This window comes from Diorhabda carinulata, chromosome 3, assembly GCF_026250575.1.
Source record: "Diorhabda carinulata isolate Delta chromosome 3, icDioCari1.1, whole genome shotgun sequence".
Lineage (NCBI taxonomy): Eukaryota > Metazoa > Arthropoda > Insecta > Coleoptera > Chrysomelidae > Diorhabda > Diorhabda carinulata.
This window is the reverse complement of record NC_079462.1, coordinates 13,326,401-13,351,529: the sequence shown is the minus strand read 5'-3', so window position 1 is coordinate 13,351,529 and position 25,129 is coordinate 13,326,401. Positions and strand designations below refer to the sequence as shown.

Sequence of the window (25,129 nt, the reverse complement as noted above, 5' to 3'; positions counted from 1 at the left end):
CATGATGTTTATTGTTTTTCAAAACAATTGGAATTGGAAATAAATCCCGAAAGTAGTACTAATTTATGGGAAATTGGTAAATTATCCATCCATAAATATTACATTGGCAGTTTTGAAATTGATGTACTTTCGTCAACAAATATTGCATACATCAAAACGTTTTCATAAGAATCAATAACAGTATCCACCAAACATTAGTGAATTGTTATAAATCTGTTCATAATGTCTAATGGTATTTTATTCTAATAATTAAACAACAATTTAAAATGGTATTTATAAACATATTGTCTAATGTGAGAAACCAAATCATTCATCACAACTTCACTTTTTTCCTATTCGTACAATAATAGTTTTGGGGTTGATTCTCTATTCGATCTGATAAAAAAGATTCTGTAGCACTGTAAGTAAATTGAATAGGTAACAGGTAATCGTAACAGTTGTACAAACATAAAGACATAAAAAATTTCTTTAGACGAGCTATTTGGATAATTTTTAACCGATATCTAACCCACTGTATTTACACAATATTAAGTAAAAATTAATTCCTTAGGATATGAGTTAGACGAAAAAGGTTGCAGAACATGTGAGTGTGTCGATCCGTGTTCAAAAATAACGTGCAGAGGAGAAGGGGAAACATGTAGATTGGTTTCAGTAGAATGCATCAGTTGGCCTTGTCCATCAGTACCTATGTGTCTTCCTAAAAAAGAAAACCCCTGTCAAAATGGAGAACCTTTAAAATTAGGAAGAACCGATGAATTAGTTATGTGTGGTCCCGATTATGAAAGCTGTCCATCATCTCATAAGTGTCAATTGAGTCCAGTTGGAGAATACGCCCTATGTTGCCCTAAGCCAAGTAAGTTGTAGATGCAATAGATTTTACAGCACGATCTTATCGATTATTTTCAGGAGATGTGTGTTTTGAGCCCTTGGATCCAGGAACTTGTGCAGATGAATCAGATATAAGAAATTTAACCAGATTTTTCTTCAATTCGAAAACTAATAAGTGTGAGCAATTCATTTTCAATGGATGTCAAGGAAACCACAACAATTTTCATACAGAAAATATGTGCAATATTGTTTGTCCAGGTAAATACGAAATAAAAAAATATTCAATAGCTTATAAAAACAAGAAGCGAAATAAGATTATTACAAATCATCAAAATAAAATTTGCATTTTCAGTTCATAACAAACTCATTTCGAATCAAATCAATTCCGTATTAAAACTAATTAACCGAATAATTTATTTTTAAGTACTCAGTCAGTGTGAAAGGCTTCGAGAAAAGAACCAGAAAGCAGCGGATCTCTACAGAAAACCAACATTTACACCTAGATGTGAACAAACAACTGGAAGTTGGCAAGCAGTACAATGCTTGGAACACGTTGGCGTTTGCTGGTGTGTAACACCTCAAGGAGAACCACTGAAAGGTACCCTAACAAGAGGTGCAGAACCAGAATGCAATTTCAGACAAGCTCGACGCTGGTCATCGAACAGATCTGACTCTTCTGCAGATGGGGACATTGGTAAATTATCTAATAATGTTAATTAATGTTCTTATAAAAACAAATTTGTATATATTTTGGGAATTAATACTGAATTGGTTTTTCTTGAGGATTCGAATTATAAATCCAAATATCAAAAAAAAATATCTCTCAATTTATATCGGTAACGCGCAATATCTAACACTCTCTTACATCTAAATTGAACTAAATCGAATGACAATAAATGTAAAGATTTCAATATGCTTGAAAATTTGTGTTCTTTCATTCATTATTAGACTCTATCAAGAAATAAGTCTTTTTCTAAACGTGGTTTTTCTCCTTTAAAATAGTTCAAACTCACCATGTCAATCCTTTCATAATGGTGGATGACGTTCTTTTTTTACATCAAGTCTACAGATAATCAAAAATATTTGACAAGACAAAATGGGGCTATCCAAAAAGAAAAATATACACGCGTGTAGAAGGTATAGTAGAAAATAGACTCCAAAGCATGGCATTAGAATAACAAACAGGAAAGAGAGTGTTAGGAATATAGAATGACACCTTTTAAAAAAAACATAATGGTTGTACCTATTCTGTATTTTCGCAAAATTCACAAAATTTCTATAGTAACAGAAAATATAGACGTGATGTAAGATAATATTGTTTCTTCCAAAGATTTCACCCCATGAAGTTCGACTTCTGCGATATTTTGCAATTTCATTACATTCGTTGCACCCATACAAGTGCGAAACTCTGCGAACAACATTTACAACTGGGTGTTTTTTAAGCATTCTAAATGAAACCAATTGTTATTATACGATGTTGGACCCGATACTCAAATTCTGTATTATATGGTATATTTTCGTAGTTTTAGAAGAATTAATGATGCAAATTGGAACCGTTGAGGATGTTGATGAACCAGAAGATATTAAATTAGAGGATAACATGCTAAAATGGGAGATACCTATTGTCGGTAGGTGTGAATCTCTAGGTGGTCAATGTGATAGTGAAGGAAAGTTTCAACCAATTCAATGTGAAGAAGAAACTTGTTGGTGTGTGGATGAAGCGGGAAATCAATTACCAAATACCCACACTTTTAGGAAAGGGGAAAAAGTGTGTAGTAAGTATTTGACGTTAAATAAATTTGTCACTAAAGCCTTTTCAAGTACGTATTTCAAAACATTTTCATCTTAGCTATTCTTCATTATAAGATAGACTTTATCACCACGTTCTCTCACACTTCTTCTCTAAATACTCTTACTTAATACTATTTGGGGTTTGTTTTATAGAGAAGTGTAAGTTATACTGATAAATGATTCATTTATTTATCACAAATATTTGCTAGCAGAACAGAATGGTTAGCTTAGAAACTGCTCCGCTGAACATGTTGATTTGATTAAAAAAATTCATTTTTGTTCCAGTTGTCACACCCATAGAAAAAGCAGATATGACTTTAGTCTTCAGAGGAGAATTTGATGATATATCAGCAGTGCCTGTAGTTAATCAAATAAAAAAAATTATTAAGAGTCTTCATGGAAACGTAAATAATGATGGTATAAAAGCGTCAACTACATCGGATGCTCTGTACATTAAATTTTCTTTAATTGGTGATAACAAAGTGGATGTTGCATATAAATTGGAGCAAATGGTACCTACTTTTCTATCAATGAGAAATTATTGTTTAAGTAATAAAATAATCTAAACGTTACAGATTTAAAGAAAATTTTTTTCTGTTCATACATAGATATGGTATCATTTTGGTTATTCACTAAATTACGAATTCATTGATTATAAATTAGTTTACAACTTATTTTGGAAAAAAATTCTATAAAATTATGAAATATAAAATTCAATGTAACAACTTATTACAACCAACCATTTCTCAAAGCTGGGATTTAGTTTTTCCTTCAAAAGTTGCCTACTTCATGCCATAGAGTCTATATGGGTGATATGTCAAGGCTAAGAATTCAACATTTAATTTTAGGATTAAATCTCTCATTTCTTTCACTGGAGAGGATTATGTTCTCCTGTCTGTAATAGCGACTTTTCCTTGTATTACAGAGTTTTGGAGTCTAATTTGTTCTTATTTTGAAATTTCATCACATTACCCACACCGTACCTCCAACAACTTTCCAATTTCAGAATAAGAATTCCTTTCGTTCAATGGTTTTATAATAATTGATCTTTTTTGCAAACTCTCTACCTCTCAATTGAAACTGGCGATTACTAGAAAGAGATGAATACGAAGGTGTGAAAAATCATTAGAAGATATCACTCAACTTTGGCAAATTGCATCTACCGTTACTAGGAAGTATAGATATAAGGAGTCTGAACGTAGTGTTAAACGAATGTTCTCAATATAGGGGACAGATTTTTTTGCCGGCAGAGTGCGCCATTTTGCAAGAAGTACTCGTTGGAAGTCTCGTTGCTATTGACACCTCTCTGGAAAAAAAAATTCTAAGAAACTAAATATTTAAATTATTTTAAGAAATGTCCAAATGTTGCCTATGCTTTTCAGTATTACGATAAACATAATTGATAAAAAAAATAATTAAAAAATTATTGTCAAACATGTTATTTATTAAAACAGTATAAGATACAAACAAAACATGTTAAATATTCAAAAACCCAATTGAATATTTATATAAAAGTGATACGTAAATAATTTTTATTATTAATATAATTTAGAATTTTTACGAGATTTTCTACATTTAATTTTTCTTTCTGTAGCACTTCTCATCATAACCGTTAAGTACAGCTACAACCTCAACAAAGATCTTTTCCGTCTTGTATCTTTCGATGTTAGATGGATAGATGTACCATAATAGGAGACAGACCATCTTATGTTAGATACAATGGAAAGAATCAGCCGGGATGTACCTGCATGTAGCGGTGTTTTTCCTAAATACATCAAATTTTAACCTAATACTATTGTTAATTTCTAAAGTATCAAAGCCAATGCCTGTGGGATCGGCACGCTGGGATATATGGAATTTATCCACAAAGTGAAAAGTGCAGAAATTTAAGATGGGGAAATTTTAATCTCCTTTGATGTAAGTTCATTATTTCTCAGTCCTTGACGTACCATGAGGATGTAATAGAACGATATTAACAGTTAATAAAAATATATGAACAAAACTATTTCCAGTACCACAACGAATTTTAAAAATAAGACAAAGGAATAGCAATAGGCGATTGCCTATCACCGTTTGTAGCTGACCGTTATAGAAAAAACACCGCTTCGAGCAGGTACATCCCGGCTGATTATTTCCATGGTATCTAACATAATATAGCCAGTCTCCATTTCCAGGTACATCGTTTGATTCACTTTCCATTCAACATCAAGAGATACATTAAGAAAAGGACCTTTATTGGGGAGGTAGCTGTACTTAACCGTTATGATAAGAGAATTGTAAATAGGTTAATTAACCGTCATAGGTTTAAGAGATCTCTTTGTGAAACGACCTTCTGCCAAAATCAAAATGAGAATATATAAACCCAATAATACATTAAAACAATTGTAGGATTCCTAAACCTAAGGATAAAATACCAAACTTGAAAAAGAATGGTAGATATGAAATTAGCTGTAGTGATTGTGACGTAATAAGAGATCCGTTAATGTCCGGTTTAAATAGAGTCCTTACATCCCACTCTATAGTTTAGTGGTTAAGGAATAAATGTGAAGATTCCCACCAAGGAGGTTTTTCCGCTAGAATCAATTTTCGCGGGAGAAGGTTTATTGTTGGGAAAATTTAATATATAACAGGAAAGTCAAGTTAATAGGTTTTAGGACTTATTTTTTTTCCAATGAAAAAAAACTACCGCTTGTATTTTTAGAAAAAGTGCCCTTCTGATGTGAATAGAAATATATTCTATTAAAAATGATGTAATAATAAAGCAGTTGGGTACTGCTATTTACACATTGCTAAATGAGAAAAAAATTTTTGTATGTTAAATGAAATTTCAATGCAAGCAATATATATACAGTGCATTATTACTCTCTTGTAAGCGATTTTTTCAATGCCATTTCTTATCATTTTTGTCGCATTTTATAATTCCAATGCCTTAGTTCAATTTCTTTTTCATATAATAGAGAAAGACTTTTGCATTTCGATGTTTGTCACTTCATTTTCCAAAAATTATGGTCAAACCAACTTAAATATATTTGATATGGGATGTGTTAGGGATCATTAAGCTTCAATAAAAATTTAAAGTACTATGATGTTTGATCTTGAAAATTTACATATTTTCTTTGTATACATTACTATTTTATAAAATAATAAACACATTATTGGTAAATAATATTTATCATGCTGCTCAAAATTTTAGGTTATGCTACAAAGATCACCAGGTTTGAAAGCTGATATAAGTCGATCACGGGTTATCCACAAGTTATATACTAATGAACACATCAATTCGGAAAAAGTAATAGCTTTGGAACAACGAGAAATAGTTTCACAATCCCCTGTATCCGTTGTAGTTCCTTATCACACAGCTTTGATTGTTACCGCAGCTGCCTCTGCCTTCATTATAAGCGTTTTGACATTATTGGTTCTACTGTACAGAAGAAAAGTAAGTGAAATTATCTCAAAATAGTAGAAGCAGCAGATGAAGGTAAACGAACTAAAAGAAAATGAATCCAAGATTCAGCCCAATTTAACTACAAATGAATGACTATAAATAACATTTTTGAAGCCGAGAAACCTGAAGAAAAAATTTTCAAATCATTATCTAACTGATTAGCCGATTCTAACGACTTAAATTATCATATTTTATCATAAAAATTGCTCCCCCTTAAATTTCTTTTAAGTCGACTGAAATCAATTTTTTGTATTTTAGGTGACGAATTCACTGAATCCACACAAAATTTCTCAAGATGACAGATTTATAACTAATATGAATCAACCGATATACATAGAGTTGCCGAATGAAAAGGGGGTTTTAGAAACAAAATCTAGCATAAACAAAACATAAATCTTAATGAATATCAATATATTTAATAATAATAACTATCTGTAATCATTTCTTTTATGTTATCAATATGCCATTTGATCGGAACTTTTTGTGATTAGAAGTTAAATATAAGACTTAGTAGTGAGTATATGTTTGTACAGTTTAATTATACTACTGTCAATAAGTTATTTATGAAATAAATTTTGTATATAAGTTAAAAGTCTTCATTTTTTCGGTGCGGATAGATTATCAAAAACAGATACATACAGAGTATTTTGAACCACAATGACGATTTTGAATCTGCATGCAAATTTTCATGCAGTTCAAATGCATTCATGAGGAATATTTGGTCGTATAATTTTGGGTAATTGGTTAAAATATTATAATTGTTGTTAGAAGCGTTGGAAAAGTCAAGCTGCCGGAGAAATTCCATTGAAAATGCTGCCCAATTCCTTTAATATTTTAATGTTTCATTTATTTAAACATTTTAACCACAAAACAAGTGTGGGATTGCGCACACACACACACACATATGTACATACAGTGTATCCTCGTAAGTTATTTATACACTATATAGTTATAGAGAGTATACTATTTACTAATACTAATTTTTTTATTAAATACACTGTTTAGTTTACTAGTCAATATCCCGATGTGTTAAACACAACATCTTATTGATCACTCCTATAGCTGTTAGATTCTCGTTTTATATAGTATCATCACATTCTTCGATTACTGAAAATCTCTAGGTAGGTCCAAGTAAGACTATTAATTCATTATCAGATCGAATTCTGCTGCTTTGTTGAGATTGATGTTGTTTTTTATTACGTTTTTAAATCTTTTAATTCAATTATTTCCTCGGTAAGAACAGACCCTTTTTACTTGAACACGATGATGCATACACATAGTTTTGGGACCTATACTTTATTTGATATATACAGCTGATATATCTACTATACGCTTTACCACCGAAGCAACGTATGCCTCCAGAAGATGGACACATTTATATTGCAATATGAACAACGATTTCTTTGTTCCGTACTTTTAGATAACTCATATTTTTAATTAAATTTCTTAGACAAGCGGCTTAAAGACACATTTTGCGAACTTGCTCGTAACATTTCTCCTTGCCTCCTTGAACTCATGGATAGCTGAGACTGGACCCATTCCTACACTTTCCGGTCATATAGAAATAACCGTTTCCAAGTACTAATGATGGGGGGAATAGCTGAAAATTAATATGTGATCCTTTGTATCTTCGAACATCATCTCTACCATGTGCCTGACGACTCGCCATTCCAACTGGTTACTCGCTATCTAATATCTATTACTTGGTCATAGTTGCTTCACGTTGGCTTCCAACATATGATCGCGGAGGTTTTGAAGCGTTTCCCACAAATCACGGTAGGTTGATTGATCTTGAAACTCATTTTTAATTATCAGGTAAAAGATGTACCGCGAATCGTGTTTGAATCTCAGCGTCTTGCCGGGAGCTGGGATCTGCTCTTCAAGTATCTCTAAACTTAACCAAACTTTTTACGAAAGACAGTTTCTTATTTTCCAGTAAAGTGAACAATCATCCATGGAATCTACGAAAGCAGGATTAAGCTCGTTTCGCAACTGATTCAGTCCTTTCAGTAAGTCGTGGTCTCCTTCAAATGGCGCTAGTCGATTTTGGTGGACTAATTTGGGATTGCCATTGGGAATCTTGCATATGCGATAGATGAAATCATTGATCCTTTTCATGATTAAGTATGTGGCTTTCGTGTTGTAAAGTTTTTTCATTCTGTCGCTGGCAACTTGAAGATTCGAGTGAACCAATTCATCATGTATTCGTCCATTCTTGTTCTCAATTCTCCTCAAATAAAAAAAAGAAACTACAAGCAAACGTTTCCTCCAAGAACTATTCTCAGTGTGCATACTTCGTCGCGACCATTTTACAAGTAGTTTGTTACACTGTTGTTGAAATTGTGACGTGTTTTTTAATAAATATCCTTTGTGTTTTTCATCTGATTGAACAGTTTATGTTGTATATGTGTTTATTTGGTCAATTGATATTTTGATTAATAAGAATTGTATATATTTTGAGGCACTATCTTCATTTATTTGTCATGGCTTCTAAAAGAGAATTTGTTTGCTTATGTCGTTGATACTCTCGATGGACCAAGGATAAGTTTTCAATATTCCTAAGGAATATATTAGGTGTCTATATTTTATATGAACTAGGTAAAACAAATCAAATTATATATTTACTTCTCAAACCCATGTTCAATAAACTGTTACTTTCTAGAGATGAATTGATGCCTGAAGAAAGTTATTGATCTCGCTTCTTCAGCCAACCAAGCCGTCAAATTATTACTTCTCTATCAATCCAGAAATTCTGAGATGTAGTAAACTTAGTTCAATTGTCGTTAGCAAGTTGATTGAACTTTTTACTTCATTGCATGAGCACCAGAACTGAAGGATGATATAAAACTTTCTAAAATTTTGTGTATCGTTGTTTGAAATTATTAATAAATATATTTGTTCAAATTTTCTCGAAGGTTTCTTACAAAGTCATCCTTTTAGGAACGTCCTTAATTGAATTTGTGTCAATAGTAATACATTTACTGCACTAAAAATACTTTGACAGGATATGTTAACTAGTAAAAATATCTACGTCCACGGCTAGCTAATAGTGGCCACATCAAGTATATGACATCAGTGTAAATGTCAATTGGAGTGATCGGATCATAAACCAGGACATGTCAAACAATTTGTCAAATAAATTTTATGTATAAAACATTCAGACATAAATAACATACCATTTAAAATAAAAATGATTATCCATCTTAAGTAAATTTCTACATTTAATTATTCGGAGAGGCATGATCATTATCATAAAATTTATTGCAGATTTGTAAACTAAAATTATTCAAGACAAAATTCAAAACTGATACATTTTTTCCGTTGATACAACAAGGAGCGTATATATAAAGGTGAGTTTTAATATGAAATCAGTGTAAATGTCAATTGGAGTGATCGGATCATAAACCAGGACATGTCAAACAATTTGTCAAATAAATTTTATGTATAAAACATTCAGACATAAATAACATACCATTTAAAATAAAAATGATTATCCATCTTAAGTAAATTTCTACATTTAATTATTCGGAGAGGCATGATCATTATCATAAAATTTATTGCAGATTTGTAAACTAAAATTATTCAAGACAAAATTCAAAACTGATACATTTTTTCCGTTGATACAACAAGGAGCGTATATATAAAGGTGAGTTTTAATATGAAATCATATTTAGAACAAAGTCAAAACAGTACATCGTGAGTACACATCTCCTCATATTTGTATTTATCGTCGTCAAGAAAGGGCAGAAAATCCTTCCCAAATTAGATACCTCCTTCATTGATATTAAAAGATTTAGATTTATTATTCCTTTTAATGTATTATCAAATACTTCTTTGTTTATTTGAAGTTCTCTAAAACTTTCTAGCTCAGACTGAGTGGTTTCCAGCTTCAATGAATCCTAGGCTCAACTTCCGAATACCGTCTACCAGTGATTGGACTGAAACTTGGTATACTTACGTTTTTCAGAGCACTGATTACGCATCTGTCGGTCCCGATGACTGCGAATCGCCATGAAGTCAGTTATTCAGTCATTATGTCATAAGAACATATTCTTATTTACGCTACAAATTTGTATTTTTCGTATTTTCAAGGTGAATATGAAACTATGTATGGCTACTGAATTGCTTCATTATAATAAACCCCTAATACATGTGAGATGTAATGTATAATAATTTGAACTATTTAATGTTGAAATATGCAAAGAAAATATTTTAACTGCAAAATTAACATCTGAATAGAGATAGTTGATATCCTGTAAAAGCTGGATAAAGGGATAAATGTTTGATTTATCACATCTGCGGCGACACACACACTCGCACAAGTGATCGACAAGATGTTTTTTTGCAGTGTTTTTCCGAGTGATTTACCGTAAAATGCCTGCATCCGGAATCTTGCAGATTCCAGTACACTTTTCAAAAATCGGTATAGATGATTGAGAAAATGCAGTTTTTAGATCTCGTTTGTTATCAGGGCAAATTTGGATTCGATATTCTTTCATAATGTGGTTTAATTGATGTAGATGTAAGAATAAACTTAATCAGAGTCTGAACACAGTCGTAAAACTGGAAAAAAAATATACGAGGATATCTTGAAAAATTCTTAGCCTACTATAGAACCACACAAAATTTCTATGTCAAAATATTTTATTACTCAACATATTCTCCTCTTAATTGGATACATTTATTACAGCGAACCTGCAACGTCTCTAGACCTTTCCAAAAAAAATGTTTCTTCTTGCTCTGCAAACCAGACCTCCACAGCTTTTATTACCTCGTCGTTGGAAAATAATTTATGACCTTTTGAACTTTTTTTCAGTTGAGGAAAGAAATGATGGTCGGATGGAGCCAAAGTGAATAAGGAGGTGTTCTGGTAATTCAAACCCTAAATCACGAATTTTTTGCATGGCAATATGAGATTTGTGTGCAGGGGCGTTGTCCTGCAAAAACAAAACACTTTTGGATAGCTTTACGCGTCTTTTCTATTTAACTTTTTCCCGTAGAGTGGTCAGTAATGGCGAATAGTAATCTCCAGTTATTGTTTTACCCTTATACAAAAAATCAATCATGATTACGCCGAGCCAATCCCAAAAAACTGCAAAGTTGTTCTGTTCTGCAATTCTCTTGACGTTTTGCTCTGCAACTTGTTGGTACTGCTGTTGGTTTTCTTGTAATTCTGAATACGTATATATGCTCAGAAAAAAGTAAACGAAACTACAGAACGTAAATCTCACAAGTTGTACTTAATAAATACTTGCATCACTATAATAGTCTGAAAGTCGTATGATCTATTCCTAGTAAAAAATAAAAATTATGAAAATATTATTTCAGAAAGAAAATTCTCATCCTTATCATATCCACTTGAAATACGGACCACCTCAAATTTTAACTTGAAGTATGAAAACATTGGAAGCGACTCATATGGAATTCATGCGGATTAAGCTGGTAATGTAATAATATATAAGATATACAATAAATTGTAAGACGATGAAGTTCTTGTCTCATAATCCAGTCAGTCCATCTATGATTATTTTCTAAAGCAGCAGTTAAAGTACTTGAAAATAATAATGAAAGATAAAGGTGGATTAGTATTTTTAGAAAATGGGATGTGAGGAAATGGTAGTTGAACAAAATTATAATTTTAATAGGTAAATAATATAGTTATCAGTCTAAAGTTGATAATGACCTATGTAAATACTAAATACACTGTTGACTGCTAGCACTACATCAGCACAGAATGCCTGACGTTTTCAAAGACCATTTGGATATTCTTATTTTAGTCTCTTATGTATTTATCTGTAACTGTAAGCCATACTTTTTCATTTTATCATGCCATTTTTTTATTCTGTTTTGCAATTTTTCCTTTATATTAACGACTATTAGCAGATCGTCCGAATACAATAATTCTTTCATGTGAATTGATATTAGTCTATTATATTTTATTTGTGGTTTCATCTCGACCGCACTTACTCATTTATCTATTTCCTATATGATTACTATAACAGTATGGAGTGTAGATAAGGAGTAACGTCTCTTATGGACGGTGCGTTTAAAATATGGTCTGAATTCTGTAGGGATAATACGTGGCGCTGATTGTACTATGGGATTGAGATCTGAAGTTAGACACTTACTATATCTGAAACTAGCTTCAGATTCTATAAACTAACGAAAACAGAATATTATGTAGGTGGTGAAAAGAATTAAACAACGTTTAAAAATATTAAAAAAATAGTAAAAAATTCTGCAAAAATTGTTTTGATTCTTTATCTTCGGCTGGATCGGTAGAAGAGAATCAACAAAATGAATTAATCAACGAACTATCCTTGTATGGCGGCCTAGCATATCCCAGTCAGGTATTGTTTGAATTAACTCGCCGGTTAGAAAATACAGTTTTGGATGTTGTTGGGAAAAAGGGAATTGAAGGGAATACTATACAAATGATTTTTGATCGAATTACTCAAATTCAATTGCCCAAAATTGGTTGCCTCGAACATTCTCTATTGTTAACAAGAGAGATTATTATTTATTATTTAACCATGAGAGGACATTTCTTGGCCAAAACATTTAACTAGGAGCATATAGAAAAAAAAAATAAAAGTAAAATGTATAAGAAATTATCAAAGTTGTGACTGACGTTTGATTATATTCATGTGAAAAGCTGTGTAATCCTTAATATCTTATTAGATTTTTATTTTTTATTAAGAACTTGATATATTTCTGTACCTGCTTGCATAACCTAATTACCAATGATATTTTAACAAAACTATAATTATTATATTTGTTGCGGATAGAGTTCAATATTTTATTTCTATGAACCAAAATGTTTTATTTTCAATTATTTTATTATTCTTATTGATATTTTATATGACTATAACTATTATATTAGTTGCTAATGAAGTTCAATATTTTATTTTTAATTTATTATGAACCGAAATATTTTTTTTTATTATTCTATTATTTTTATTGATCTAATTATATCGCTATAATTATTATATTAGTTACGGATAAAATTCAATATTTTATTTTAATTAACCAAAATGTTTTTTTTATACTATTTCATTATTGTTACATGATTCTACTTTTTTTTCATATTAGAATATATGTATTATCTAAACCAAATAAATAGCTAAATAATAAAGTTAATTTAACGAGATTCTGTTTTGTTAATCGTTTCATTATTTTAATACTACTAATTTCATTATCACGGTGCATTATTTGAAGCATTACTATACAGTTATTTTCAAATCAGCGCGTAAAATTCAAGCGAATACCCTCTATAATCAGCGCCACCTATTTTCCCATCAAAAATCAGCTCACATTTTTTAACCCAGAGACGTTACTCCTTCTCTACACTCCATATATAACAGTAAGAAAGTTAAAGCTATTTGATTATTTACTGGAAATCCGAACTTCATTCTTCGTTTCCTCTTATGAATTGTGATACTTCAATACATTGTTGCATCAAAATTTTGAAGACGATCACTCTGTTAATTCATACGTTTATTAATATCGCAATTAAGTTGGAGTACTTACATTATTTTTAAAAACATACACATGTTTTCAGGAAGCAATATCTAGTATTACAAAGAACGAGGAAGTAATTGAGATCATGAATTTTCTGATACAAGAATTGACAGATATGATTTTTGTAGTGGGTGCCCGTGATAAGAACTGTTCACTCGCACAGTCAAGAAAAGAGACATTGGAAAATTGACTTCAACGATACCAGAACTGGTAGTGTAGCTTACGAAAAAAGCAAAAGGTTGAAGAATACAATGTAACAGGACAACGAGATGACCGTAATGTTAAAGGTTACGGTTCATATCTTGACACGGGAAATATCAAAACAAACCGACATAAGTTGTACTAACCAAAAAATTCTATCTAAGAACAAAATGCATAATTACCATATACGTCGAATGCAGGAACTATTGAATGATGATTATGAAAAGCGGTTAACCTTCTATGATTGGGCTCAAGAACAAATTCAGCAAAGCAGACATTTTTTCAATTTTGTATTATTTGCCGATGAAGCAACATTTCATAAAACTGGGTTTGTTAATAGATACAATTTCTATTATGCAACAGGTCAACCGCATTGTATAAGGACTATCTGTTAGACAAAGGGGTCATTAAATATATGTGGTGAAATAATTGGGAATCATGTCGTAGGCCCATAGCGCACCAGTTCATCATACCCAACTGATCAATACACATTTAAATAATGAATTTCCCGGACGACGGATAGGTAGACGAGGACCCCTTAAATGGCCACCTCGTTCACCGTACCCTACAAAAATGGATTTTTTTGGTGGGGTTACATTCAAAAACAAGTGTACAAATCACCCCGATGTAGGTTTTGTTTCGACAATAAGAAACTACCTGTGAATGAAAATGAGAGTATTCTCATGAGAAACGCCGGATGGTTTCCAAAAATAAAGAGTGAAAGGGTTTTGGTTGACGCACATGGCAATTTCAATGTTTGTATACCATTTCGATTTTTATCCGATTTTAAAGAAATTGTCATGAATATGGAACAGGATCTGATATTAATCCGTACGAATGATGATACTGATGCAAATAATAAGTTCCGATGAAACTGAGAAGCCAGATGTCGAAATAAGTAAATTATATTGGAATGTACCACACGTCAGACATAAACTACGTCCGTATTAGATAATAAGTAATAAATATTTGCCGCTCAAATTACGCTCCTGGCAAATTGTGGAATATTCTTCACTAAACAATTCTACAAGACATACTTGGGCTGTTAAAACGAGTATGAATATTTAAGCTCCAAAGCATGTTATCGCAGCCTTTCAAAAGAAGAGGAGAAGTTATAAAGGACATAAGTAATTTTGATCATTGCAAACTGACAAAGTTGCGTATATTTCTCAATTCAGATAGGTATCCATATCACGATCTGAACTTATATTTCAATATAAATAGATTTGTCTTCTTGTATGAGATGTTCTCCGAATTTCAAGAGTCCTATTTCAATCTTCAAATTAACCAACCTATTTTCACTCCACAAGAATTGGAGGATAATGCTTCTTTGGTACACATTGATTGTTCATTCAAGACAAAAAGAAGTTATCCAATCTGTTTGCATTGTTTTAAGAATAGAATTTGAAATTGATGAAGCAACAACGAATGACGTTTCAGCTTACTGTCTCATATTATAAAGAAAATAATTCTCCTATAACCCTCTCTCGAAGACTGTAAAACAGTATGTTCAGACTGTGTAAACCATTACAATCAGCTAAATAGTCATTGGCGTAACAAGATCGAGAGTTATAGAAAAAAAAGGACACTGAATTCAGTTTATTCGCTTCTTTTTAACCACACATAATCTCTGCCATTTTTACAGCAGCTGGTTTAACCAAATCTTCACCAATAGTGTATGGTTTCTTATTTCTAGCAATCAACCAGGCTACTCCTTGATGCTGAACGCGGATCAAATGTACCAAAAAAGTTGCTATTCAATCTTTGTCTTAAACAGATATTTCTAAATTTGCAAAGTATTCTCGCGGTTTGGAAGACAGGTGTGAATGCAAATTATCTAAATGTTTCTTCAATTGACTTTTTTGAAAGATTATGAAGGCAATACCTTCATACATACAACACACTGTGGTTTCATTGTACCATTGTCTTCTATTTGTGTAAAACCGTAATTAAGGAATTCGTCTTGGTATGCTCTTTTTCTATTTGCTGCCATCTGAATGGAGACAGAAAATAATAGTTGTAAAATACTACTTAAATTTTCAAATTGCGGCTTACCTTGATCGATATATCGATGATTAATGATAAATGGTGGTCTTGTTAGCAACTAACTAGTAAAAACTCGCTCTCTGACTCTCGGCAATGTATTTGTATCTTGACTGCATGGCACGGACTGAGCAGGTAGCCGGGGCTGTGCTTTACTGCGCAAAGATATAACTCGAGAACACTCTAGATGGCGTGGCCTGCAAATATCGCTAAATTGTTTAAATTGAAAAAAATACTAACAGGTTTATAAAATAGCAAATTAAATATATATACTTCTAACTCACAAAAGTTTCATTTTTACCCCCAAAAATTTCCTTTTTACCCCATTTGGGGTAATTTATCCCATATCCCCGACCGCCTAGCTATTGATATCATTTGTTCGAATCGGTTGTCGTCGTTTGGTTCGCACGATCTAACCCTGGTTTCCTTTTTGGATGGTCATCAGCACTTACGTTCTAGTTTTCGTGTTCCTGTTCTGGGACACTAGCATCAACTCTATACCTTCTCTAGCTCTCCACATTTCCAGCATCGAATCTTCCTTGGCTTTTTCTCAGCCATACTTTTTATCAAATTGACGGTTTGGTATAGTTGGCTCTCGTCACTCTATTCATGTATGGTTCAGACTTTTTTATATGAAGCCATCGTGGCTGCTTCATATAACAACAGTTAGGTTAACTACAAAGGTTTTCGGGTCGGTTCATCGAAGTGTCCTCTACATATTATGGTCAGGCAGACCATCAATGAATGACTAAATGCCCAAACATTCCATTATGTTCTCTGGTGCTGATAGATAAGCGAATCGGACAACTCAAGCAATTTCTACTTCATACTCTTGAAGAATTTCGTCACGATTTTGGGTTCGGCTCTTCAGCTGCGATTGGTACAGGTGTTTGTAACCATATCGCATGTCTAACCAGTCATCAGTTTCTTCGAGAGGTATCGTCTGGAGTACATCCAAGGCATCTCCTCGCAGTGAATTGGTCAAGTTCACTACTTTTTCTTTACCGGACCAATTACTCACTCTAGCAGCTACCTCAGCTGTTCAACGTAATTGGTACAAGACGTCTTACGTCGAACGTTAATGAATAAAGTTTGAATGTATTGTGAGCCAAAGTAGTTCTGTACACCATTATAATTAATTGAATTGAATATAAATCTCATATTTTCATGACATTCCAATATGAAATATCACTTGATATTAAATTAAGTCAAAAAATTATGTCAAATACTAGATGATAGAAATATGAAAAAAGAGAAATTTTCAATTTTTATCAGAAATTGTACAGATAAAAATAATAGAAAAGTTGCAAGCAGTCGGTTATGCCAATGTTCTATTTTTCGTTAATTTTGCAAATATTTTCAGGTATCAATGGAAAATGACTACAACGCATAATTACACTCCCAGGTGTGCAGGTATTCCAAAAAATTTGGTTGCTTGGATGTGTTCACTACGATGCTCAAGTCATTACGCTAAAAAATCGTCGTGTGAAAATCAATCAATGAACATGAATGTGGAAGGAGAATGTAAACTCGGTAGTTGCTTTGAAAACAACCAAAAAAGTTATTCAGAGGTATATAATAAACCAAAGAAAAAGATTAAATGTAAAAATAAAGGAAAGCGTCGAAACAAAATGGACAATGTAATTTGTATGCCATGTCAAGAAAATGAAAGATTACTACAAGAACCATATGAAGCTGATAAACGTATTACAGATCATGATGACATTGACGATTTGGAACAAATACTGTACTATCCAGAAGGAAATTCTTCAGTTCAGAAATGTAAAAACAGACGAATAACTTTTCATACATGTCCTAAATACAATAAAACCAAAGATACCTCGAGTGATCATAACTATGATGTCATCGGACAAAATCAAGAAATTACTAATCTTGAGGACAAGGAGCAATATGAAGAAACAGAGTATGACGAAAATGAAATAGAAGATGATAGTAGCGATGGAGAAGAAGAGAAAAATCCAAATTTAAATTTTGAAAATGACACAAATAAAACACAATATTATACTTCAACTCCCTCATATGATCCCAAATCCAAAGAAAATAATGTTTATGAAAATATGGAGAACAAGGATTACAAAACTGCAAATATTCCAAATGTATGTAGCAATTGTGGAAAAATTAAAAGTAATTTCTGCACTAAAGAAAATTGCGAGAATATAAATGATGACAATAACGAAGCAAATGAGAGTTATTCTGATAGCAATAAAACCGATCAAAAATGTTATAGATGTGGAATTGAAGAAAGAGTACGAAATGAGATTCGTACAAAAACTCAATATAATAGACCAGTTTCTGGATATTACGACAAAAGAGATGGACAAAAAAAGAATACTACACGAACGATTTGCTGTTATTGTTCGAATATCAAGCAACCTAAGGATGATAATATGTCAACTCAACGAAAAAATTATTGCAGGAAATGTTTATACAAAGATCTAACTCAGGAAAATCGAGAGGGAGTGGGAAGAAGCACTGGAATTGATCAAAGATTTATTGAGTATCATGATAAGGAACAGCCACATGTCTACAAAAACACAGATAGCAAAATTGATAGAAATAGAATCAGTTCCACCTCGTGCTCGTGCCAAGAAACATATGTAAAAAATCAAAATGATCATATCTGTGATTATTGCAATATTGAAGAGAGTAAACAGAGTCATTATGAGCCGATTCCTTGTCCAAAACTTTTTGAAAATTTCGTGGTTAATGAAAATCGACCAAGCTCGTACGGAAAAAGAAATAAAAATAATGACCATAAGAAGTGTATGTGTCAAGAGATGTGTGTCAATTTGGAGCAATTTGATACCGAGAATAATGAATGTTTGAGAAAATCCTCCCCTGAATCCTATAAACGACCAAGTCGAAAAAATGGAAATTTTATTTGTAATGTCAATAATGTTAGAAACAGTAAATCGAACAAAAATAAGATGGAACCTAAAAAACAAGTATGTTCAAGCTACCAGAGAACAAATAAAGTAGAAAATGACCACCAACCTCATTATTTTAGGGGTAACTATCTATTTTTTAACGACGAAAGAGATACTGATTCTCGAAAAAAAAATGTTGCATCTACTTGTGAATGTATAATTTGCAAGCAACAGTCAATTCTTCTGACTACTTTCGATCCAAATAATAAGAAATGGTGCTCAAAAACATTTACGAGTCATGTATCAGATGCCGCCAACGATAATGTAGATAAGGATGAATCTGAAATTTGTGGATGTTTGTACTTAAAAAATATAAATAGTTACAAAAGTCAAAATGGAAATAAGATTCCAATAAAATTATGTTTCTGTCAAGAAAATAGAGATGAGGCTGACTATATGAATGAAGGTTATGAACAAAATGATAATGTTAATGTGGATATAAATCATAAAGATGGACTTAAAATTGAGTCAGAATTAGGTTCTTATGATTATGTTACTTCGATTGAGTATAGTTGTACACCTGAAGAAAATGAAAATGAACTACCTCCCCAACAAAATAATATTACAATTTCGAAACAGTCCATAAATCAAAATAAGTCGAAGTCTTCGACAAAAGATAATATTTCTGATCCCCATCAAAAAGAGAGTGCAGCAAGTAAGAAACAAACCTGTAATTGCTCTAATATAAATTTCAATGTATGTTTGGATAGTAATTTTATTTCCAAAAAAAATATAGATGAACCTCAACAAATAGATAGTACCCAACTACCCAGTGAGTATTTTAATGCAAATATGGATGATAACGCTGAAGATAATATTTCACGGAAGAGTGTTGCCTCTAGGAAAACTAGCATATATGAACCCCAACAAATAGAGAGTACCATAAGCCAAAAGCGAACAAGTGGTTATTTCAATGAAAATATGGATAATAATGCTGAAGATAATATTTTACGGAAGAGTGTTGCCTCTAGGAAGACTAGCATATATGAACCTCAACCAATAGAGAGTACCATAAGTCAAAAACGAACCAGTGATTACTTCAAAAAAAATTTGGATAATAATGCTGAAGATAATATTTCACGGAAGAGTGTTGCCTCTAGGAAAACTAGTATATATGAACCTCAACAAATAGAGAGTACCATAAGCCAAAAGCGAACAAGTGATTATTTCAATGAAAATATGGATAATAATGCTGAAGATAATATTTCACGGAAGAGTGTTGCCTCTAGGAAAACTAGTATATATGAACCTCAACAAATAGAGAGTACCATAAGCCAAAAGCGAACAAGTGGTTATTTCAATGAAAATATGGATAATAATGCTGAAGATAATATTTCACGGAAGAGTATTGCCTCTAGGAAAACTAGCATATATGAACCCCAACAAATAGAGAGTACCATAAGCCAAAAGCGAACTAGTGGTTATTTCAATGCAAATATGGATAATAATGCTGAAGATAATATTTCAAGGAAGAGTGTAGCTTTGAAAAAAACTAGTATATATGAACCTCAACCAATAGAGAGTACCATAAGCCAAAAGCGAACAAGTGGTTATTTCAATGCAAATATGGATAATATTGCTGAAGATAATATTTCAAGGAAGAGTGTAGCTTTGAAAAAAACTAGTATATATGAACCTCAACCAATAGAGAGTACCATAAGCCAAAAGCGAACTAGTGGTTATTTCAATGCAAATATGGATAATAATGCTGAAGATAATATTTCAAGGAAGAGTGTAGCTTTGAAAAAAACTAGTATATATGAACCTCAACCAATAGAGAGTACCATAAGTCAAAAACGAACCAGTGATTACTTCAAAAAAAATTTGGATAATAATGCTGAAGATAATATTTCACGGAAGAGTGTTGCCTCTAGGAAAACTAGTATATATGAACCTCAACAAATAGAGAGTACCATAAGCCAAAAGCGAACAAGTGGTTATTTCAATGAAAATATGGATAATAATGCTGAAGATAATATTTCACGGAAGAGTGTTGCCTCTAGGAAAACTAGCATATATGAACCTCAACCAATAGAGAGTACCATAAGCCAAAAGCGAACCAGTGGTTATTTCAATGCAAATATGGATAACAATGCTGAAAATAATGTTTCACGGAAGAGTGTAACCTCGAAGAAAGATAGTATATATGAACCTCAACCAAGGAGCAGTACAATACCGAAGCAACAAACTAGTGAGTATATGAATACATATGTAGATAGTTCTATTGACGATAAAATTTTGCACACAGTATCTGCAAAGAGAAACTCGGTATGGGATGAAAATATTGCCACTGATTATAATAACGTGAGCAGAACTTCTAATCTAGATAATAACTTGACACCGTTTGTGATAAGTGAATTCCCAGATGATAATACAGATTTGATGAAAAATATTTCCAAATCAAAACTAAATCAAATTGTTGATACAACAACAAACGTCAACGATACTGATTGTACATGCCCCTACATCGAACAAATTACGGTCAAACTAACAAATGACGAAAATAATTTACCTAGTATTCCCAAACCCGTTGCTCAATCTAATGAGAATAATTCGACTGTAAACGAGACAGTTCAGGAAAAGGAACGTGAAGCTTCAATTATTTCCAAAAAGTTCAGCTTGTATCGAAGTGGCTCTAATATAGTACCAAATAATACAAACCCTAGTCAAAATTCACAAACACAAGGTAATGTAAGCAAAAATGGAAATTTTGAACAATTGTCACCTCAAAGTGAAAATGAACTAATGCTTGATACACATGAGGAGCATTCAGTTCATAATCAGAGCAATCTCTCTAATAAAAGTAAAGCTCAATCAGTTCCTAATTCTCGTGAGGATCAATCAAGTCGTAGTCACCCATTAAAACAACCTAAGCGCCAATCAAAACAAAGTATATTTGAATCATCAGCTGATAAAAATCAAAAGTTAGTGAATGACAATTTCAATACCAATGTAGTTATTAAAAAGACCAGTAACTCCAAATTGTCAAAATGTAGAATTAAGAGGATACCAAAATCAAATAAAAGTCAAATAGATAAAATCCAACAGGGATCTTGTTATTTAATATGTAAATGTATAGGTAATCAACAATCAAATAAACGAAACATTAAAGAGTTCACAAGCTATAAAGAAGATGATTATTGCACATGCACGACCAATGCATCGAGGAGGAAAAGTAGTAAAAACTCCAATCCCATGGAAACTAGAATATGTGAATGCTCAGACACTTCTACACAGTTAAAGAAAAATAAAGTTCCCAATACCAGTAGAAAATATTCATACAATAAACCAAGTTCTGAAAAAAAGATCATTGCAGAAAAGGCTCAAATTCCTTTATTAAGTGATAACCCAATGGAAATTAACGAATCTTGGCCAGAAGATAGTGCGGTTTTTTATAGTAAACAAGATCTGAACGAAATAGACAATAAAAATAATAAATCTGATACTTCTATAATTCTTAATGTACCTATCGTTAATGCAGAAAAGAAAAATGAAGAAAACATGAAAAATTATGTAAGAGGCCAAAGTTATGACGGAAGTCAAAGATCAAGAAGATCAGTAGAATTCGTATGCCCTCCATCACATTTAAAAAGTGACCAAGATTGCGACATAAATGAATTAACAGAAGTGGGAAGCAAACTAAAACAAAGACGACCAACAGGTTATGCTCCACATGAAATGATTGAAAGCACTTATAGTATTCTAGAGCCAAAAAAAGATGACGGCCAAAGTATATCTCAAGTTCTTACTAGAATAGAAGAAAAAGAAGAGAAAGAGAATGGTTCTAATCCCGTTGATGTAAATAAAATTGAAGATCAAATGAGCACTAACAAATGTTCCTGTCGAGATGAAATCCAAACAAAGGAATGTTATGACTACGGTAATCTGAAAGGAAAAAAACAAGAGTTACCAATTAAACAATATATTTGCAAGAATATGTGTAGAGATGATTACGAAAATGAAGTTATAAATGGAGTTATCGATGAAGATCGTCCTTGTCCTATTAGTGAGTACAACATCTATGAAAGTATGATTAAAAATGCATCAAATGTAGATCAAACTCAAAAGTTATGTGACTACGGTAATTTGAAAACTACTAAAATTGAATATGAAGTTCAGCACTATATATGTAAAGATATGTGTAAAGAGAATGAAAACGGAGATGATGAGATTCATGTAGGTGATGTACCTTGTCGCATAAGCGAATGTAACTTACATGAAAATTTAAGTGAAAAAATTAGTGGAAAATGCTTGTGTCAAAATAAACTTGTCGAAATAGAATGTTACGACTATGGTAATCTAAAAGAAAAACTACATAAATCGCAAGTTGAACCATACGTTTGTGATGATATATCCCAACAAAAGGAAGAAGAAAAACATATAGCGGATTCTGGAGGTAATGATCCACGTTATATTAGTGAATTTAATACCTATGAGAGTATGAATAAAAGTGAATCTGATCGAAATAAACTACAAAAGGATTACTCTCACGATTACGGTGATACTGAATATTGCTCTTGTCGAATAGAAAACACTGAATTTAATGACGAAGCATTGAATCAACCTTATGAATACAAGAATATAGCAGAAAATCTACAAGTCAAGAATGATTTTACCATAGTTAGCAAATCTTCAGCTCATGAACAAATAGAAGAAGTTGGAAATATTAAATGTCTCGAAAAAAGTGATGACTGTCCTTGTAAAAATATTGAAGAATTTGATAGTGCTAATAATCAGAATAGCAATCCCAACAACTATCAATCCGATTATGATGCGAACACGTCAGATAACGAAGAAAAAGATACCAATAATGAAACAACTGAAAGTGAAATGAAAAATTTGAGCAATATTTTTCAAAACAACCTTAAAGTCATCGACAGAGTTGAGTTCAAAAATCTTGAAAAAACTAGAACCACTGTAGCGGATGATGTAGAGCAGAAAAATGAAAAACCTGTACTGGATGTCTGCCTTTGTAATGATATTTTTAGAAAAAATGTGAATATATTTGGTGATAATGCTGAAAAACAATTCTACAACAACGATGACTGGGTCGCTTTGGAAAAGGCACATAACCAAAATGATTAATTTTATCGTGAAGGAGCACAATCTAAAGAAAAGGCCGCTTTGGAAAAAGAAAGCAGGCCAGTTAATGAAGATGCTATCGAATTAAGGTTGTGGGAAAATATGGAAACTGTCTCACCTAAAAATGATATTTAATTTCCAAATTGAAACCAGAATTACGCGACATTCTCGTTCAATATAAATTATAACTATTTGAAATAAGGTGCAAAATGTTTTAAGTTCATTATTTAAATAATTAAATGCTCTCTTTCTTAATAGTGTTTACAATATACCTTTTCCTTATCTCTCTTAACCGTTGCTTCTCTTCTTTTTACTAAACAGTCATCAACCAGCCTGCGAGGTGAATTTCTAGACGTAAGCAACCCTTCTCAGTCCCATACCACTTGGATCCAGTTTCCTTGAAACCTCTTCAGGTCATCTGACCAATAGGAGGTATGACAGCTGCATCTGAGAGTATCTTGTCTTAGTTACTATTCCTATATTCATTTGGTCTATCCAACGTCCGTTCATTTTGCTAAGGCCGTTTCTCAACAAATATACAACAGCAGTTATTCTAGTATTCAGTCTTATGTGGATACCTCATACATCTGCTCCATACGTAAGTACTGGTCTACATAATGTAACAACTACACCTTCCTCTTTAAATACATTGGTGATTTTGAAACGTCTTACAATTTGTAGAATGCTGCCCATGTTCATATCTTTTTCTTGATCTCATGCTTCTCATTGTCAATTGTTACGTACTCTACCCACTACTTGAAACTCTACCTAAAAAGGGAATTTGCAAAAATAGTAATAAAAGTAAAAGTAAACATCCCTACTATCTAAAATACAGCCGATACCAATACTCTCCAACTTACTCATTTCCGTAGGTTTCCTCTCTTCGGTAGAATTGCAAGGATTGTGCAGATAACAATATCAGAGAATAACAAATTAGTGATTAAATAATTTATCATAAATGTGACTCAAGTTTTCACTGTCTTGTATATCTTTTGAGTTTAGATTTGTTGTCTAGTTGCAAAATTTCAAAGAATATGCTTTTTCACAGTCTAAAATATATGCATAGATTACACTAAGGTTATTTAAATTTAGGTTTTTTTATTGATACCATTATCATTTCGACCAAATTTATAAAAAACGAAGACGATGAATTTTTGATCGGCTCTTATAAAAAACCAATAATTTCTAGTAGATATAAAATTTATCGTTCATACCATTCAAGAAACACTAAGATTAATTCAATAAAGCAGGTGAAAAATAAAGTCCTTAA

The 25,129-nt window shown here is 32.1% G+C and overlaps 2 protein-coding genes across 7 annotated transcripts in view; both read left to right on the top strand.

Annotated features, from left to right (window-relative positions):
• The window catches only part of LOC130891358 (uncharacterized), a 76,374-nt gene extending 69,718 nt beyond the window's left edge, over nucleotides 1–6,656 (top strand). For both annotated transcript variants that reach the window (XM_057796013.1, XM_057796014.1), the window contains 7 exons: nucleotides 551–853; nucleotides 907–1,086; nucleotides 1,253–1,522; nucleotides 2,352–2,603; nucleotides 2,905–3,131; nucleotides 5,813–6,055; nucleotides 6,323–6,656. In XM_057796013.1, the coding sequence (XP_057651996.1) occupies nucleotides 551–853; nucleotides 907–1,086; nucleotides 1,253–1,522; nucleotides 2,352–2,603; nucleotides 2,905–3,131; nucleotides 5,813–6,055; nucleotides 6,323–6,457 (1,610 nt within the window). In that variant the 3' untranslated portion in view covers nucleotides 6,458–6,656. The remainder of the gene's footprint in view (nucleotides 1–550; nucleotides 854–906; nucleotides 1,087–1,252; nucleotides 1,523–2,351; nucleotides 2,604–2,904; nucleotides 3,132–5,812; nucleotides 6,056–6,322) is intronic.
• Nucleotides 6,657–9,442: 2,786 nt separating this feature from the next.
• LOC130891591 (putative uncharacterized protein DDB_G0282133) lies at nucleotides 9,443–24,114 on the top strand. 5 transcript variants are annotated; one of them, XM_057796421.1, is made up of 4 exons: nucleotides 9,471–9,710; nucleotides 10,881–10,934; nucleotides 11,393–11,506; nucleotides 17,193–24,114. In XM_057796421.1, the coding sequence occupies exon 4, from the start codon at nucleotides 17,206–17,208 to the stop codon at nucleotides 23,860–23,862; it is 6,657 nt and encodes a 2,218-aa protein (XP_057652404.1). In that variant the 5' UTR covers nucleotides 9,471–9,710; nucleotides 10,881–10,934; nucleotides 11,393–11,506; nucleotides 17,193–17,205; the 3' UTR covers nucleotides 23,863–24,114. The 5 variants fall into 5 exon arrangements, with proteins under 5 accessions (XP_057652403.1, XP_057652404.1, XP_057652405.1 ...); XM_057796422.1 differs by lacking the exon at nucleotides 10,881–10,934 and adding an exon at nucleotides 9,931–10,156; XM_057796420.1 differs by lacking the exon at nucleotides 10,881–10,934 and having other exon boundaries at nucleotides 9,443–9,710.
• Nucleotides 24,115–25,129: the final 1,015 nt, after the last annotated feature.

Bases quoted from the DNA above. Each gene is read 5' to 3' on its own strand.
- LOC130891591 (XM_057796418.1), top strand. From the start codon at position 11,663: ATGGGATGTGAGGAAATGGTAGTTGAACAAAATTATAATTTTAATAG. The intron at 11,710-17,192 runs GTAAATAATATA...AAATATTTTCAG, and splicing joins CAAAATTATAATTTTAATAG to GTATCAATGGAAAATGACTA.